The sequence below is a fragment of the Amblyraja radiata genome, chromosome 16 (genome assembly GCF_010909765.2).
Source record: "Amblyraja radiata isolate CabotCenter1 chromosome 16, sAmbRad1.1.pri, whole genome shotgun sequence".
Classification (NCBI taxonomy): Eukaryota; Metazoa; Chordata; class Chondrichthyes; order Rajiformes; family Rajidae; genus Amblyraja; species Amblyraja radiata.
This window is the reverse complement of record NC_045971.1, coordinates 519,750-538,777: the sequence shown is the minus strand read 5'-3', so window position 1 is coordinate 538,777 and position 19,028 is coordinate 519,750. Positions and strand designations below refer to the sequence as shown.

The window sequence follows — 19,028 nt, the reverse complement described above, 5'->3', positions numbered from 1 at the left end:
CCACGCACGCTTCCGCTCTTCCGTGACGCCAGCACGTAACTGGGATAATGTGCGTAAAGACGCGGATACCAGGTCTCTGGATGGAGCGCGTGCCCGCGCGGTGGGCGGGGCAAGGGCGTGCACGACGCGCGTCGCCTCATCGTTCCCCCCCCGCGCCCGCCCGCACTTAGGAGGCGGCGCCTGTCAGCGGGAGGGACAAGAGCGACAAGATTGGCAGATCGTCCTCTATCTCGTCAATGTTTATATGAATCTTTCTGGCCAAAGCCGTCAAAGTGGAGAGGTTTGGGGGCAGCGGGAGCGGGAGCGGCCACCGGCGAGAGGGAGCGGCCACCGGCGAGAGGGAGCGGCCACCGGCGAGAGGGAGCGAGCGGGCGACGACGACGACGACGACGACCAGCGCTCGCGCTGTCTGCGCAGCCGCAGTGAAGCGGCGCCGCCCTGCGCATGCTCGGTGGCTTCCCGCGCGGGCGGGCGCGGCGGTTGGTGCGCGGCCTACTCTGTCGGGCTTCGCCGACCATGAGGGGCAGTGAAGCCGGCGGCCTAACGCGTCCGCTCCGGCTCGCCGCCCTCGCCATCATTCTCTCCGCCGTGCCAGGTGAGCTACTACCCCCCCGCCAGGCCACTCGCCACGTCCCCGCCACACGCTGCAACAGCCGCTGGGGATTTGAAAGTTAACAGTGTGGTGGGGAACGGGCCTCGGGCTGAAGGGCATCGTGTCCTCGGCCCCGGGTACCCGTCTCCTCCGCACCACGATCGCCACCCTACGCGGCCTGCCCCCCCTTTCACTCCCCCGCCCCATATTCTCCACCAACTCTCATCCTCTAAACAATTCCCATCCAAGCCGTTCTTCCTCTACTCTGACCATTGTTTTTCTGCTGGCAACTCTCAACCAGCTGATCCACTGGAAGTAACTTTGCTATCAGGCTGCATGTGTAGAGAATACACTGTTTCCGTGGCTGCCCTTCGTGTCCTTCCACCAGAGTCTACATGAACTGGAGATATTTTGGTTGAGCTTCTTTGTAATTGTCTTCGTTACTGCAACTATGTAGGGTTACATTTTGGCTTTCCCTTATTTCCACTATAAACATTTTGGTAGTTCTTGAATGATTATTATTTTAAGCCCAGGAGTTACATTATGATCTTCAGTATAACTTGATTTATATGGTGTAAAAGATTATATTTGGTTTTTAAATCTGCCTCTTGATCAGTTCAGATAGGTCACCTGCCCACTCATTCACAGGCCAAAATAACAATTACATTGCCAGGCCCTGTATGTCAGTGGAGTTGAAGGAACTCTCTCCTATTTACAATTACTGGTTAGTTGTGTGCAGGTGAGAAACAGGAAGCCATTAGCAGAATATTGGTGGGTACAAGGAACTGCAGATGCTTGTTTACAAAAAAGATAGAAATGAAGTGCTGGAGTAACACCGCAGGCCAGACACCATCTCTGGTGAAAGTTTGTGTCTCCTTTTCTCTCTTATATGGAAAATATATGAATTAGTTACACAGTGAATGGTAGGCCTCTGGGAGTGTTGTAGAGCAGAGGGATCTAGGAGTACAGGTGCATGGTTCCTTGAAGGTCGAGTCGCTGGCAAATAAGATGGTCAAAAAGGCACATTGACCTTCATCAGTCAGAATATTGAGTATAGGAGGTCATGTTGCAGTTGTATAAAATGTTGGTGAGACCGCATTTAGAATATTCTGTTCAGTTCTGGGCATCATGTTATAGGAAATATATTGTCAAGCTTGAAAGGGTTCAGAGAAGATTGACGAGGATGTTGCCAGGACTAGAGGGTGTGAGCTATCAGGAGAGGTTGAGTAGGTTGATCTTATAGAGGTGTATAAAATCATGAGAGGAATAGATTGGGTAGATGCACAGTCTCTTGCCCACAGTAGGGGAATCGAGGACCATAGGTTCAAGGTGAAGGGGAAAAGATTTAATAGGAATCTGAGGGGTATCTTTTTCACGCAAAGGGTGGTAGGTGCATGGAACAAGCTGCCAGAGGAGGTAGTTGAGGCTGGGATTATCCCAATGTTTAAGAAACAGACTGGTACATGGATAGGACAGGTTTGGAGAGATATGGACCTAGTGCGGGCAGGTGGGACCAGTGTTGCTGGGATGTGTTGGCGAGTTGGGCCGAAGGGCCTGTTTCCACACTATCACTCTATACTTTGCGAGCTGGGAATTTCCGTTGTAGATCTGTATCTGATGGGAAGACAGTGGCTGAATGACAACCATCTGAAAACATTGCAAAACTCTGATCTTCACTACAAAATGGATCCTTAGTTTTAATTTCTGAAATCAGTGTGCAATTTTGTATTCATGTATAGGGATTTACAAAATATGTTCATCCCGAAAGACAGAAATGGAATAGGGCTAGTGAACTACTGTTGAAAGATTAACCAGCAGGGAGAAATAATACAACTGTTTGTACTTTGTTTCAACATAGGCAAATCTGATGAGTTCATTAAAACCACAGACAATAACAATGAACTCTCTGGACATCAAACCATCACACAAATTTATGGCAACAGCAACAAACCAGGTAACTAATACCATAAGATAGACACAAAAAGCTGGAGTAACTCAGTGGAACAGGCAGCAACTCTGGATCGAAGGAACTAATAACATAAGTGAGTGACCAAGGATCAATGACTGGCAGTTACAAATGAGAACTGTACAACGTAAGGCTGAAAGATTAAAGGAGCAGAGACATATAACCTCACAACAGTAAACAAAATCAAGTCTTAATTAATATTTTATTAATGTATTGAAATGCTTTTTGGACAAAGGGACATTAATAAGATCCATTTACATTTATTTGAGTTTAACCCGATCTTTGTTGCCTGTCAAGCTGTATAAATTGAGTTTATTATGACTAATTTAGCACCAAACATTTTCACATTTTTGTTTTAAACTTATTTATTCCTTAAAATACTTTCATATCAATTGCTTTGAATGTTTGCCATTACTCCTTGGGGCAAGGCCAATTTTATAGTATTAGAAACTTGCAGAGGTTGATTTGGAGATGATTGTTTACAGGTAAGGTGACATCTGGCAAGTGGGAGCTTTTAATGGTGAGATTGGGACAGCGTATCAGTTTTGGAGTGAAGGGCAGGATTAATAGGTTTAGGAAACCTGGTTGACAAACGATATTAGAGTCAGAGTGACACAGTGTGGAAACGGGCCCTTTGGCCCAATTTGCCCACACCGGCCAACATTGTCCCAGCTACACTAGTCCCACCACCCTGCACTTGGTCCATATCCCTCCAAACGTGTCCTATCCATATACCTGTCTAACTGTTTCTCATAGGATGGGATAGTCCCAACCTCAACTACCTCCTCTGGCAGTTTGTTCCATACACCCACCACCCTTTGTGTGAAAAAGTTACCCCTCGGATTCCTATTAAATCTTTTCCCCTTCATCTTGAACCTATGTCCTCTGGTCCTCGATTCCCCTACTCTGGGCAAGAGACTCTGTGCATCTACCCGATCTATTCCTCTCATGATTTTGTACACCTCTATAAGATCACCCCCTCATCCTCCTGCGCTCCAAGGATTAGTGACCTAGCCTACTCAACCTCGCCCTGTAGCTCACACCCTCTAGTCCTGGCAACATCCTCGTAATTCTTTTCTGAACCCTTTCAAGCATGACAATATCTTTCCTATAACATGGTGCTCAGAACAGAACACAATATTTTAAATGCGGCCTCACCAACGTCTTGTACAACTGCAACATGACCTCCCAACCTCTATACTCAATACTCTGACTGATGAAGGTCAATGTGCCTAAAGCCTTTTTGACCACCTTATCTATGTGCGACTTTACCTTTAAGGAACCATGCCCCTGCACACCTAGATCCCCCTGCTCTACAACACTCCCCAGAGGCCTATCATTTACTGCGTAGGTCCTGCCCTTGTTAGAAGTCTCAAAATGCAACACCTCACACTTCTCTGTATTAAATTCCATCAACCATTACTCAGCCCACCTGGCCATCGCTCCAGATCCTGCTGCAATCTTTCACAACCATCTTCACTATCTGCAAAACAACCTACTTTTGTATCATCAGCAAACTTGCTAATCTTGCCTTGTATGTTCTCATCCAAGTTATTGTAGCTCTAGTCAGAAATAAGGAGGCATATGTCAGGCGGAGACTGCTGGGATGAATCAAATCCTTTGAATATGAGTATAGATAAGAAGGGTAAAAAGAGGACGTGAAATATTCCAACAGAGAATGTAAGGAAAGTCTACAGAAATTCTACAGGTATATTTAGGAAATAGGTAACAAGGGCAGTTCTGATCGTCCAGCAATAAGAAGGGTGACATTAATCTGGACAACATGCACAAAAGATTCACTTGGATGTTACCAGGACTCACCAGGATGTTACCAGGAGCTTCAGTTATATTGAAAAACTGCTAGTTATTCCTGGGGCTCAGCAGGTGAATGGTCACTTTTTTCTCGGGGTCGAACAGATGGCATAGGTTTAAGCTGAAAGTAGAAATATTTAAGAGGGGCATTTTTATGCAGAACTGGTGTTTATATGGAATGAGCTGCCAGGAGCACATTCCCTTAGGGGAAGGTACAATGGTGACTAGTTAAAAATAAACATTTAGACATGTAGATGAATAGGAGAGGATTAGAGGAATATATAAAACCTGGTCTGCATGAACGAGTTGGACCATTTCCATTAAATAAGCATGTGCACTACATCCAGCTTTGTCTTTCTTTAACTATTCTTAGTTTTATCTCAGAATCCCTATCAGTATCAATGCTGTTTTATTAGTCTATGCCTTAAAGTGTATGACCGCCTCAATATCCATGTGGATGTATCAGTATCTATAATGTAACGGTAATGCTCTCACTTTCTTGTGTTGCTGTCCTTCAATTCATGAAGACAGGAAATCACAGGAGTTACATTGGACAAAAATGTTCAATGTGGCATGGTTAATAATCCCTGTAGATAAAATGTAATGTTCTCAATTTCCATTTTGCTGTTTTAATGGATATTAACTGGATAGTCACATTCAAATGGCCTTTGTTGCTGAGCCAGTGCACTGCATTCCCATCCAACTCAGCTAAAAATATAAGTTGCAATAACATATTTGCTGGATTAGCTTACTAAGAGCTGGCCATTGGGATCAGATGAGAGAAATGGTCATTGAGGTACCCTAATAGTATTTTTATTGGTCAGGAGAAGAAAAGGGAGAGCGTGTATAAAATAAGGATGCAGTCTTTTGTAATAACTACAAGGGCTCCCTGTGTGATGGAAGACCTGACTTACGGACATCCAGGTTTATGCAAATTCTCCCTAAAATATAACAGAATTTTTCAAAATAGTAATAATAATGATACTAAAAGTGGATACAGTATCTGCTCTCTTAATATAATTATGGATATTATTATGGTGAATATAAAAGATATTTCATGAAATGAAAGAATTACAGTAAGTGTGTGCAGAGTAGTTGTAGAATATGAGTAGCTACAGAAAACTGATGTTTCTGGCTTTCCGTAAAACGAGTTCGCTGACCATTCTCAAGAATGAACCTTTATGTTGCCTGGGGACTGCCTATAAATCATTCCATTGTACATTAAATATTCCAATTACATAATCCATGACATTTCTCATTACTTTATTCCAGTAAAGGTTTATGTGAAGATGTACACTGATAGTCCATCTCTTCTCTGTACAACTGAGGAACTGTCAGAAAAAGAATTAGTAGATCCATATTTCATATGGGTGGGTCCAACAGGAAGAAACATTAAAGGTGAGATTCTTTTGTATTCCAGCATCAACTTTATCCAGCAATTCTATTCTATTACAATATTGAGAGGTTGTGATTAATGAGTTGAGTTTATTTCTAGATGAAAGTTGGTTATAGCTACAGTGCCATAAATAACTAAGAGTTTTGTTGATAGTATTTAGGTTTATTATTATTATCACGTGTATTGAGATACAATAAAAAGCTTTTGTGTTACTAAAGTCAAATCAGATGATACTATTTATGAATAAAATCAAGTCAAACACGAGTACAAAAGGTAGAGTAAAGAGAAAAATACCAGATTGCAGAATATAGTTTCTCAGCATTGGAACATACCAATTTCAGTGAAAAAGTCCAATGTCCGCAATGAGGTAGGTTGTAAAATCTGTAATGTACCCAAGCTTATGGAAGGACTCTGATAAGAGTGGAAAAAGTTGTTGATGAGAAGGGATATTGTGGTGGGTTGTAGACCTTGCAGGGTAACATGGAATTAAAGGTGCTCTTGAAATTATTTTTGAAGTTGATATATTAGCGACAATTATGGGTAAACAAATATGTACTAAGAATGAGATTTGAATGAGGATATGAAGTCACCTATCAGACGATTGTGGTGATGTTTCCAAATGGGCTCTGTCCAGAATTAATCATTTAAAACAAACCAAAGGGCAACTTATCCCATATAAAGTTGCCTTCTATTTTGGGAAGTACAACATAAAAGGCTGTGGAGCATAGCTGTGTGGCAAAACATTGACTCATTCTTCTGCTATGTGATGTCTGGTTGTCAATTTCCTCACCCTTTATATTCTGTAATGTGCCCTAAATAATCACTGCAATCCTTAAGTTAGCATTTGGCATCCGTTTATTACTTCACTCGGGTGCTGATAAGCAATACAATTACAAACAATACAATACAATTCAATTTATTGTCATTTGGACCCCTTGAGGTCCAAACGAAATGCCGTTTCTGCAGCCATACATTACAAACAAATAGACCCAAGACACAACATAATTTACATAAACATCCATCACATTGCTGTGATGGAAGGCCAAAAAAACTTTTCTCTCCACTGCACTCCCCCCCCCCCCGATGTCGGAGTCAAAGTCAAAGCCCCCGGCGGGCGATGGCGAATTGTCCCGTGGCCATTAAAGCCACGCCGGGTGATGCAAGGTCGCGCACCGGGTCTTGATGTTAGAGCCCCCGGCGCGCGCTCGCAGAGTCCCGCAGCCATTCCAAGCCGCGCGGGGCGATGGTGTAAGGCCCCGCTCCAGGAGCTCTTCAACCCCGCAACTCGGGCGGGAGAAGTCGCCGTTGCGGGAGCCCGGAAAAGCGGTCTCCCTCCAGGGACCCGCGGGCTCCCGGTGTCACTGTCCGCCAAACCCGCAGTTGCAGCCACCGAATCTCCGGGGGTCGGGTCGCAGCAGCGTCCACCACAGCTCCACCCGCTCTGGACTCGGCCAGCTCCGCGACGGTGAGGTGAGTAGTCAGCACCACAGCCCCCGGTCTTCCTGTTGGAGGCCGCTCCTCGTTGCAGCCCCAACGACAACGGAGACCCGACAAAGAAAAGGTCGGGTCTCCCGTGCAGGGAGAGATTTAAAAGTTACCCCCTCCCCCCCACACCATCCCCACCCCCCCACACACATACCCCAACAAAAAATAACAAAAACTACATAAAAACATAGACATAAAATAATAAAAACGCAGACGGACTGCAGAGGCCGCTGCTGACGAGAGTCGCGCAGCAGCTAATATTGCAACAAGCATTATGAAACCACTCCTTCAAATGTTTAAAGAATAAATTTGTGGATGAGTAAAATGTTGCTTTTGATACAATACAATACAATACAATTTATTTGTCATTTGGACCCCTTGAGGTCCAAACGAAATGACGTTTCTGCAGCCATACATTACAAAACAAAAAGACCCGAGACACAACACAATTTACACAAACATCCATCACATCGCTGTGATGGAAGGCAAAAAAAACCTTATCTCTCCACTGCACTTCCCCCCCCCCCCCCCCCCCCCGATGTCAGAGTCAAAGACAAAGCCCCCGGCTGGCGATGGCGATTGTCCGGCGGCCATTAAAGCCACGCCGGGTGATGCATGGTCGCACACCGGGTCTTGTTGTTAGAGCCATTCCAAGCCGCGCGGGGCGGTGCTGTAAGGCCCCGCTCCAGGTGCTCTTCAACCCCGCAACTCGTGCGGGAGAAGTCGCCGTTGCGGAAGCCCCGAAAAGCGGTCTCCCAGCAGGGACCCGCGGGCTCCCGGTGCCGCCGTCCGCCAGACCCGCAGTTGCAGCCTCCGAATCTCCGGGGGTCGGGTGGCAGCAGCGCTCCACCACCGCTCCACCTGCTCCGGACTCGGCCAGCTCCGCGACGGTGAGGTGAGTAGTCGGCAGCTCCACAACTGGAGCCCCAGGTCATTCCTGTTGGAGGCCGCTCCACGTTGCAGCCCCAACGACAACGGAGACCCGACAAAGAAAAGGTCTGGTCTCCCGTGCAGGGAAAGATTTTAAAGTTACCCCCCACCCCCCCCCCACCCCCCCACACACATACCCCAAAAAAAACCCAAAAAAAACTACATAAAAACGAGACAAAAAAATAAATAAAACACAGACGGACTGCAGGCGGACGGACTGATATAATTGTTTTGTTTAAAGATACAGCATGGAAACAGGCCCTGCAGCCACCGAGTCCTCTTCATTAATTTAAGAAACCACCCTATTTATGAACCCTATTTACTCGGTCATTTCATTCAGCATACATATATAAATAATAAAACATTTTAAAAACAAAATAATCCCACCATTGGATCGTGAATATGCGTACATTTCATCAGGAATGTGCAGGAGTTGAGGATCATGCCACTGGCTCACTCCTCTAACTTCCAAGCTTATTATGTTCAGGTTTTTTTGGTGATCTGCAATGAACCACAAATAAGATGTCAGTGTACTTGGAGATCAGGAAAATTTCATAAGAATGTGTTTCAATTCAGTTTCTCTCAAGAAATACATGTCTAAGATTTTTACAATATTTTGCTTTGTGTTTCATTTCAGGGGAGACTTACGCAAGGATATCTGTAACAGGACGACTTATACTGAAATCCTTTGACAAGTCCATGTCAGGAGATTACACGTGTACAGTATCCTACAAGGATGTGGATTTAAATAAGGAAATATTTCTTGATATGAAATTCTCAGTATATGGTAAATACTCTGGGATTGCACTGGGATATTAACTGGAACTTCCGAATTTCCACACTTTCAGCTTTTGTTCGAAAGTATATTCTATTCAGAAAATGTATAGTTATACAATGTGGGACAATCATTTGGTGTAATTCTCTGTACGCAGCACATCATTATGTTTGCTTATATTATTTACACTATGTCAACGTAACATCAATTTTCATTTTCTAACCATTCCAACAGCAATACGTTTCAGCAGTTATTACAGTGTCAAACAGTAAAATGGCCTTTGGAGGAAATGCACCAAGCTTCAGTGCATCTCTTAGCATGAACATGCACATGTCAAGTTTTCATATACTGGAAGACCAGCAAGTTTTAAGCAGAATCAGTGCATATTTCATTGATTTTCCATCCACAGTCCGTGTTTGTCTCATTATACATCCTTGCAAACAGCCTGTGGAGCACAACATGATGAAGCAGCTGCTTGGGATGAACGTTAACAAAGACCATTGCATCCTTGCCAGACATTCTCCGAAAACAGCGCAACCCAGAAGGAGATGGGTGGAAATGTAGAAGCCTCAAGGGAAGTGTGCAGTGGCATTGAGACTTAATGTGCATGACTGACAGTGACGGCTCGACTCACCACCTACGTAGTCTTAGTGCTTCTATAAAAGTACTGATCATGAGGCATTCTGCCAAATGGCTTTAGTCTACCTGTGGGAAACCATCGGACAGACCTCAGCTTTTTGCACTGTAGGTTCAATAGTTACAGAGTCTCCTGTCAGATCATGGCCACAATGTTCGCACAAATGATGGGAAAAATATATTTCAGTCTCTGGAATTGTAAGGGTAACGATCTCTGGGAATGAGCTCTCTGAGCATGAACAGCTATTGGCAACACACTCATTGAGGTGAGCTGTCATCAGTGAGCATAAGGTGATGGGGGAGAAGGGCAGATGAGCATTGGGGGGCAGTGAAGCATCAGGATGCATCAGTGTGACTGGGATATGGATGGGATGTGCGTGAATTATTATGGGGAGTGCTGGACTTGTGAATTAACTTATCACTGGTGTTGAATAATCTATTTTTAGCAATACTGAGAATCTTTTTGATTGAAATCTTGCAGGCTATCGTGAACCAGACAATTCGTATACATTTTCAACACGGTATCACACCAATGAATGCCATGATCCCGCTAACAATCACTTCTTTCGGAAGCTCAAGTCAGTGGAAAAGGAGCTAATTGCGGACCTGACCAGTAGAATAACTGATGTAGAAATGAAATGCCATGTTGTCAAAGTACCACGTAAAGGATTAGTAACTGAACTCTTCATTATGTTTAAACGTAAGTTTTGTTTTGCATGGGACAGCTGGAGATTGAAAGTTTTTAGATGTTAAATGTTTGGATCAATTTTCCCTAAAATATTGAAGATTAAAATGTACTAAGGATAAGTTATATTTGTATATAGGTGTGATTTAAAAAAAATATATAGTAATCTTGCAGAGTAGGTGGAATTTTCATAAAGAAAGAAAGGCCGTTTCACTATATCGTGTGTTTCCATACCGAGAATGGAATACAACACGATTGATGAATTAGGGAACACTTTGTATTATGTCGGCCAAATTGATTTTAATGAGATTTTGGTCGGGAAATAGAGAATTACTTAAAAGTTACTTCGGAAAGTAACATGCAGAAAAAAGGCTGTACTGCAAATAAATAGTCTTGGAGAGAGAAGGGAGAACGTTACTATCGAGCCTTCTCACCTGCGTCTACTAAGATCTACATTGTAGTTCCCCACAGTTGGCAATTGAAAGTGACAAGCAATCGCTTTTGTTCTCGTGCAGTGATACCCGTTTAAACAATATAACATATAGCCTTTAATATTTGCAAGAACACAAATGTAAGCCTATTTCAAAAGACCATGCTTTTTGAAAATACTACAGGAGTAAAAAACGCTTTTGCTGAGAGTCTGAAATTCTCTCGTCCCTAAACCTGTTTCACCATTGGCCACCTTCAATTTAAACCAGCATCTGCAGTTCTTTCTTTCACCATTGACACAATGGATTTCTTGACACAATATTCTATAATGCAAGGTTTCTTATGAACACAACTATCACGTTATAACAGAACTACTTGCATAAGTATGCAATATTTTGCTAAATAATTGTTTTGAATAAGCACAGATTTTTACTGATAATTCAAAGATTAACTTCACAGCACCTGAACAAATCCTTTAGACCAGGAATCATCAAGTCAGAGTTTATATAAATTACTCTTTGGGGGTGCAAAATGTCAAATATCCCTAACTATTCAATTCCTTACCTTGGTCACATTGTTTCAAAGCTTCTGTAATGGCTGTTGGATTATACCATTTATTTCTACTTGTGCTGCTAACTAAATGGAATGGTACGGTGGGGCTGGGGTAGAGTTGTAAATTGTCCCTAGTGTGTAGAATGGTGCTAATGTACGGGGATTGCTGGTCGGCGCGGACTTGGTGGGCCAAAGGGCCTGTTTCTCTAAACTAAACTAAAAATCCACCTTACTACCAAAGCCATGTGCATTCACAATGTCCACGGGGATCTATGCTCTATTTTCTGTTGCTTTCTTATGCCTGTCTGCTCTGCCCTTGATACACACTTGTTATCATTGCCCCTGTCACTACCCTTTTCCATTCCCCTTGCCGTTCTAAGCACCTGGATCACTGGGCTTAGCTTTACTCTATTCTGATTCCCTTCCCCTGCAGATAGAAACATAGAAAACAGGTGCAGGAGTAGGCCATTAGGCCCTTCGAGCCTGCACCGCCATTCAATATAATCATGGTTTAACTTCACAGGACCTGGTTTGAACCTTCCCAAACAGCAATAGCCACAATGCACTGTGGTCCCACTTTTCTGGTTTTGGTGCCTTGCTGAAATTCCTCCTCTCTGGCTTGTGGAGGTCCCACCTCTCCCAGAGGTCTCATGAATCTAAAGCGTGATGTCTGATAGTCCAACAAGCCTTCACCATTCTCTTCAGCAAATTTAACATCATTTGTGCCATCTGGATTATCTTGATTTCCGTCCAATAAGCCATTGCATTTATACTCTCCACCCCTCTTTAATTTTTAATTTAAATCATGTTTGATTTCCCACTTTTCTAGTTTTGATATGGGTTTATTAACCTGAAACAGTAACTTTGTCCTCCACACTACTGTCCACCTTTCTCTGTTTATATTTCAGATTTATAGCACCTGCAGTTTTTACTTTTAAATAACTTCTTAATTCGGTTTGTCTTTTTTTCAAAGTTGCACTGGATCCTTGAAACTAAACTAATATCTAAGTTTAAAGAGATGCTGAGTTGCAGAACAAAATTCAGCACAGTTTAAAACATAAACCTTTTTTTACAAATCTACAGTGGATCCTTTTGGCTATGGATGGGAAGAAATTTGCAAAAAACTCGTACATGACTGCGAGGATGAAACAAACAGAAGGGTAGAGAAGGTAAGTTTAAGAAGTGTAAAAATATAATGATGAGAATACTTCAAGTCTAAGCTGTATGAAGGTGCTCAGACACTCAGTATAAGCTCACCATGTTCCTTTGAAATAATTTTGCCCCCCATTTAAACCAAGATTTTAATTTAACATTGAAGGGTACAGTTCAGTTTCAGACCAAAAACTAGACCGTATCATTTTTAGATGGTAGCATTTTGAGTCGGGGAAAGTATGGAAGGAATTCTGCCCTTTTTCAGGTGTTGCCCAGCAATCTGTGATAGTCCACTGTACATTGAAGATGTCATATAGCAAACCTTCAGAAGGAATGGGGAAGTGACAAGGCAGTGACAAAATCTCAACGGTATTGCCTTAGTGCTGAATCCCAATAAGTAACTCTGATCCCTGTTCCCATTCAAAGGTGCATTGAACTTTATAAGTGGTCATCTAACTAGCTATTAATGGGCTCCAGTAAAATTATTTGAATTTTTGCATTCACTTTTCTGTACAAGCCTTCTGAGATTGGAATTGTCTCATGTCCGACATAGCTATGAAGGTATACATAGTATGGATATGTTAGTCAATCTACTTAAACTTGCATTGGCTTCAAAAAAGAACAACAGAAGCCAAAATACAAACAAGAACAGGCTTAGATTTACCAGATATGGTTTGCCAAACCTGGTAAGATTGATTTAAATTAACTTCAAAAAAGACAAAATGTGACTATGGATAAAATGGCAAAGGAGGAGCAAACAGAATTCAAGTATTTACATTATTTAAAATACATCTGAATACTCATTATACACTCATGACTAGGCAAATACCAATCCAACTCAAAGTATAATTTTGCAGATGACACCACTGTAGTGGGTCGGATATCAAATGGTAACGAGCAAGAAAGTGAGAGTCTCGTAATCTGGTTCCTAGATGACAACGTCTACAAGACAACGCAGATTGTGATTGACTTCAGGAAGGAAAGCAGTACACACACCCTGGTATACATTTATGGCGCCCAAATAGAAATGGTAGATAGCTTGAAGGAATATCATCAAAGCAATGGCCAAGAAAGCACACCAACGGCTCTACTTCCCTCAAAGGCTTAGGATGCTTGTCATGTCCTCCATCCAAAACCACAAGAAACTGCAGAGAGTTGGGGCAGAGAGTAGCCCAGACCACTGTGCACTCCAGCCTCCCATTGACTCCATCTTCAGAATCTTCCTCTTCTCCCATCAGGCAAAAGATGCACAAGTTTGAAAACGCATATCTTCAAATTCGGGGACATTTTCTTCCCAGCTGTTATCAGGCAACTGAACCATCCTCTCACCAACTAGAGTGCGGTCCTGTACTCCCATCTACCTGATCGGAAACCTTTGAATTATCTTTCAGACATTCTCTTGTACAAAATATTGTTTTCTTTATCTGTACACTGGATGGTTTGATTGTAATCATGTTTAGTCTTTGACTGGATAGCATGCAACAACGTGCTTTTCACTGCGCCTCTGTACATGTGACATTAATAAACTAAACTAAACTTTAGCTTCTAGCATTTAGGGGTTACATCCAATACTGGTATTTTGGTAAGATCGGTATTTGCATCAGTATCATATTGTACAATAAAACCACATAGTACAAAGTACACATTATCTGTGGTAACTGAAAGTCCCTATACATTTGGACTTTATCGCCTTCCATCCTGTGTAAAATTGTCCTGCCATTTCTACTCCATTTGTGCTTGATTTAATTTCAGGCCCGAGGTCGTATTGAGGCTTTCTTCAAGAAACAGAGTATTGCACTGGACCTTATGAAGGATAACATGCCTACATTTTACTACATTGAAAATTCTCTGAAAACAACGCGAGTGGATCATTGTCGGCCAGGATTTGGGAAAAACAAGTTAACCCATTTAGATTGTGCCGAGTGCTGTGGTGAGTCCTGAGCTGCTGGTTGTATTAGTTACTGACTGTATAGACATCTTATATCCTTCCTATTGTAAGGCATCCATAGTGTTTGTTGAGCAACAAACGTCTTGGCTAAAGTTTCACTTTCCTGCTTTTATACTTGGTGGCCCAAATATAAATCCAAAACATCATTTATGATATTTTCAAAACTATCGCATCTATTTGGATATTATCCATACAGTTCCGTTTAGTTTATCGTGTACCAAAGTAGAGTGAAAAGCTTTTGTTGTGTGCTAACCAGCCAGCAGAAAGACAATACATGATTACAATTAAGCCATCCACAGTGTACATAATAAGTGTACTGCACATACTAAATTGTAAATAGGAACTTGCCCTTGAACATCTACTGTAGTAATGTATGGACACTGATCATAGAGTCACACAGCACAGCAACAGGCCCTTCGGCCCAACCGTCCCATGCCGATCAAGATGTCCCATATACAATAGGCACACCTGCTTGTGTAGGGCCCATATCCTTCTAAACCTTTCCTATCCATGAACCTGTCCAAATGTCTTTAAAATTATAGCATCTGCCTCAACTACCTATTTTGGCAGCTCGTTCTATATAATAAGCTGCTTCTTGGGTTCCTATTATATCTTTTCCCTTTCACCTTAAACATATATCCTCTGGTTCTTGATTACCCTACTCTGGGTAAAAAAACTGCATTCACTCTATATATCCCTCTCATGATATTACATTCCTCTATTAGATCACCCCTCATCTTCCTGCAGTCTAAGGAATAAATTCCTAGCCTGCCCAAATTCTCCCTATATCTCAGGCACTAAGTCCCGGCAACATCCTTGTTTATCATCCCCGCACTTTTTCCAGCTTAATGACATTCTTGCTACAGCATGGTGATCAAAACTGAACACATACGCCAAATGTGACTTCACCAATGTCTTGTACAACTGTAATGTTACATCCCAACTCCTTTCTCTTACTGTAACTTTCTCTCTTTTCTAGTTCTACTTTGTGGTGGTGGTAGTTTACATAGATACATAGACAACAGGTGCAGCAGTAGGGCATTTGGCCCGCTATTCAATGTGACCGTGGCTGATCATCCACAATCAGTACCCAGTTCCTGCCTTCTCCCCATACCCCTTGATTGCGCTATCCCTAAGAGCTCTATCTAACTCTCTTGAATGCATCCAGTGAATTGGCCTCCACTGAGCTTAATGACATCTGAGGCAGAGAATTCCACAAATTCACAACTCTTTGTGTGAAAATGTTTCCTCTCATCTCAGTTCTAAATGGCCTACCCCATATTCTTAAACTGTGGCCCCTGGTTCTGGACTCCCCCAACATCGGGAACATGTATCCTCCATCTAACGTGACCAATCTCTTAATAATTTTAGATGTTTCTATAAGATCCCATCTCATCCTTCTAAATTCCAGTGAATACAAGCCCAGTCACAAACGGCAAGAGATTTGACCCACACAGAACAGTATCAGCGTGTTCAGTAACATAACACCATACTGCCACCTGTTTGTGGGTGACTGAATGTGTAATATATAACTGAGCAGCACATGTTTGGTGTACAGCTCTGACATGTACTGTGGTTTAATTTTCCTGTAATGTGGGAAACATGTTTAGCAGCCTGCAAGCAAATGGCATGAGCATGGATAGGCATGATGGTTGGCATGGACCAGGCAGGCTGAAAGAACCTATTTCTGTCAGAGGTGGGGGTGGCAAATCTAACAGCCCTTAGATGGCAGAGTTCAAGGAAAGAATGAATATGTCAGACACACAGAGAGGTGGACACAGGTTTTATTCATGTACCTGCCTAACTGCCCAGGAGCCTTATGTCAGGCACACAGAGAGGTGGACACATGTTTACTCATGTAACTGCCCAGGAGCCTTTTACATAAAAACAGTTTTCTTTCAATCTCTTGACAGAAATCAAAAGCTGCAGATTCTGGAAATCTGAAACAAGCAAAAAATGCAGATTTAGTGGAAGGAGAAACAGAATGAACCTTTCAGATCAAACATTAACTCCTGTGTCTTTTTCTAAGCCCTGTTGTTCCAACTGATTTACCACTAAATTACTGTTTCCAGTCCACTTCTGCAAAATTAATCGTTAAATTTAATGGTTCAATATTCCTTTATTCTGGTAAATTGCTTTATTCCGCTTTAGAATTATGTCCCAATTTTGTTTTGGTCTTTTCCATACCTGTGCTAAATCTGACTGCGATATGTTCACCTTCAAAAAGAATCCTCACCATTGATTCTTCTTTCACCTGCCCAACTTCATTGCCAAAAATGAAATTCAAAACTGACATAACCCCACCCATAATTGAAGAGGTCACCAAGAGGATTGACGATGACTGACTGGCAGACAGTGTCTATGTGGACTTTAACAAGCCATTTGACAATGTCCTGCTTGGTAGTCATGTCCGATAGGTACTAGGCATCTAGAGGGAGCTACCCAACGGAAGGAGTCAGAGAGTGGAGGGGTATTAAATTGAAGGCCTGGGGCCAGTGGTGTGTTGCAGGAATCCTCACTGGGTCCATTGTTGCTTGTCATCTATATTAATGATTTAGATGACAATGTAGTTAATATGTTTAGTAACTGTACAGATAATACCAGGATTGGTGGTGTAGTGGACAGTGATCACCTTGCCTTACGGAAGGAGGTCATGAAGCTGGAAATGTACCCAAAATGATTCAGGGAAGACCTTGTACAAGAGGCAAAGATAAGATGTATTCAAGAGAAAGTTAGATATAGCTCTTAGAGCTAACAGAATCAAGGGATATGGGGAGAAAGCAGGAACGGGGTACTGATTTTGGATGATATTGAATGTTGGCGCTGGCTCGAAGGACCGAATGGCCTCTATTCCTGCACTTGTTTTGTATGTTTCTAAGATGAATAGTCACATTCATTTTCTCCAGGGTAGAGGTTTCAGGTGAGAGGGTGCAATTTCCTCAGGCAGAGGATATGCATTAGGTAACGAAGGAAGCAGCAGCATCGGTACATTAGTAATGTTTAAAGGCATTTACACACTGACACAGATAGGAAATGTTGAGGGATATGGGCCAATGCAGGCTAATGTGACTAGCTCTACTAGCTCTCCTAGCCTGGATGAGTTGGGCTGAAGGGCCTGTGTCTGTGCTGTATGACTCGAGTTACAGAATGATTACTTGCTGCAGTAATACACTCAGCCTCACAGATGGACCACAGTTTATCAGCTGCTTCTCAAGCTTCAAAACCTGGAGTTTGAGCTCCACCAACTGGCGACACAATTTGCACCCGAAGCTCCCAGAGTACAGGCATGTTCTCAGCTTCCCCCTGCACACACTGCATGCAACAGATATCATGACACTGCCACCCACTGTGTAATAGATTAACTTCCTCATCAGAAATAAAGGACAACAACATCATCTCCATTCACCAAACTCAGGCAGGGCTGAACTCATCCTGTTGGTAAAATGTAAAACAGATGCCAGCTCTTCTACAGAGTTATTGCCAGGTAATCAGTTCTGGTTACTCACCTTGTTAACTATGCCGCCACCAAGCAGATTGCCACGAGCTAATATTAAAGTTAAGGTCAATGTTAGATTAAGTGCTAACTGCAAAACTAAGTAAATCTAGATAGAGGTCAACCCTAAAACTCTTAAAACGTCCCCACTTTCAGATCCAGAGCTTTGTAGTCTTGCTTGAGCTGAGCTGCCATGCAGTACATTCTAACTGTGTCTCCACATTTTCTCCCTCAGTGGTTTGTGATCACGGAATGTACAGTCCCACCAATGATGTATACTGTAAACCGTGCACCAGTGTCAAGATTAATTACTACGGAGCAACTGCCTGCTAATCACATCCGTCCTCTTTCAATTTTATATTCATCTCAACCACTGATACTGCTCTCCAAACAAAATTAATTTCACCCAGTCATAACAGTAAAATTGTCTTACAAAGGTCTATCTATATTCAAACGCTGCATTTGTGGATTCTATTTGGGAGCAACTGCTGAAAGATCTAGTTTTGTACAGATTAACAACTGTTTTGTGCTTTCCTAATTAGATTGGCATTATCTCCAGTTGGTTATCAGTAAACGCTGTCTTTACATCCCCTCCGCTAATGTTTAGCATTAGTGTAACCAGGGGGTCTGTTATCCAATGTTCCATATAATCAAATACTGAGGTTATTAAACCATCCATGAAGGATTAGGATGTATGAAAACCATCCTTAAAAATAGGACACATTTTTTAATAAACTGATTGTATTCTGAAAATAATCCTTTCTAAAATCAAATGCCAATTCTTTTACTTTGTACTTGTCGATCCGTTGTGAAATTAAGATCTGCAGCAGATGTCAGGGATTGCACTATCTTGCTAAAATGGTGCATGTAGAACTGTTTGTGGAGACAGGGATTGTGGCATTTATTAGGTTCACTGATGGACAAGGAACAAGCCACGACACCCTGTCAAAAACACTAACTTGCCAACCTTTGGTGCAGCGTGGACCTATATCAGTGATTTATTTATCATGATTTGCCGTTTCTAAGTCAATGTAAACACAGGCAAAGAGTTTGCAACAGAATGTACCACCCAACAACTTTTATTTATATTTTTACAATAAATGTCAGACAATCTGCAAGCAGGCGTGGAAATTCAGCATGAGCAGCCTTACATGTAGTGGATCAGGGCAGTATGTTT

The 19,028-nt window shown here is 42.4% G+C and overlaps 1 protein-coding gene across 1 annotated transcript; it reads left to right on the top strand.

Moving 5' to 3' along the window:
• The first annotated feature begins 124 nt into the window (after positions 1-124).
• Positions 125-18,962, top strand: zpbp2 (zona pellucida binding protein 2). The gene is made up of 8 exons (XM_033034819.1): positions 125-595; positions 2,451-2,546; positions 5,643-5,768; positions 8,819-8,968; positions 10,074-10,292; positions 12,342-12,427; positions 14,163-14,340; positions 18,087-18,962. The coding sequence occupies exons 1-8, from the start codon at positions 445-447 to the stop codon at positions 18,182-18,184; spliced, it is 1,104 nt and encodes a 367-aa protein (XP_032890710.1). The 5' UTR covers positions 125-444; the 3' UTR covers positions 18,185-18,962.
• Positions 18,963-19,028: the final 66 nt, after the last annotated feature.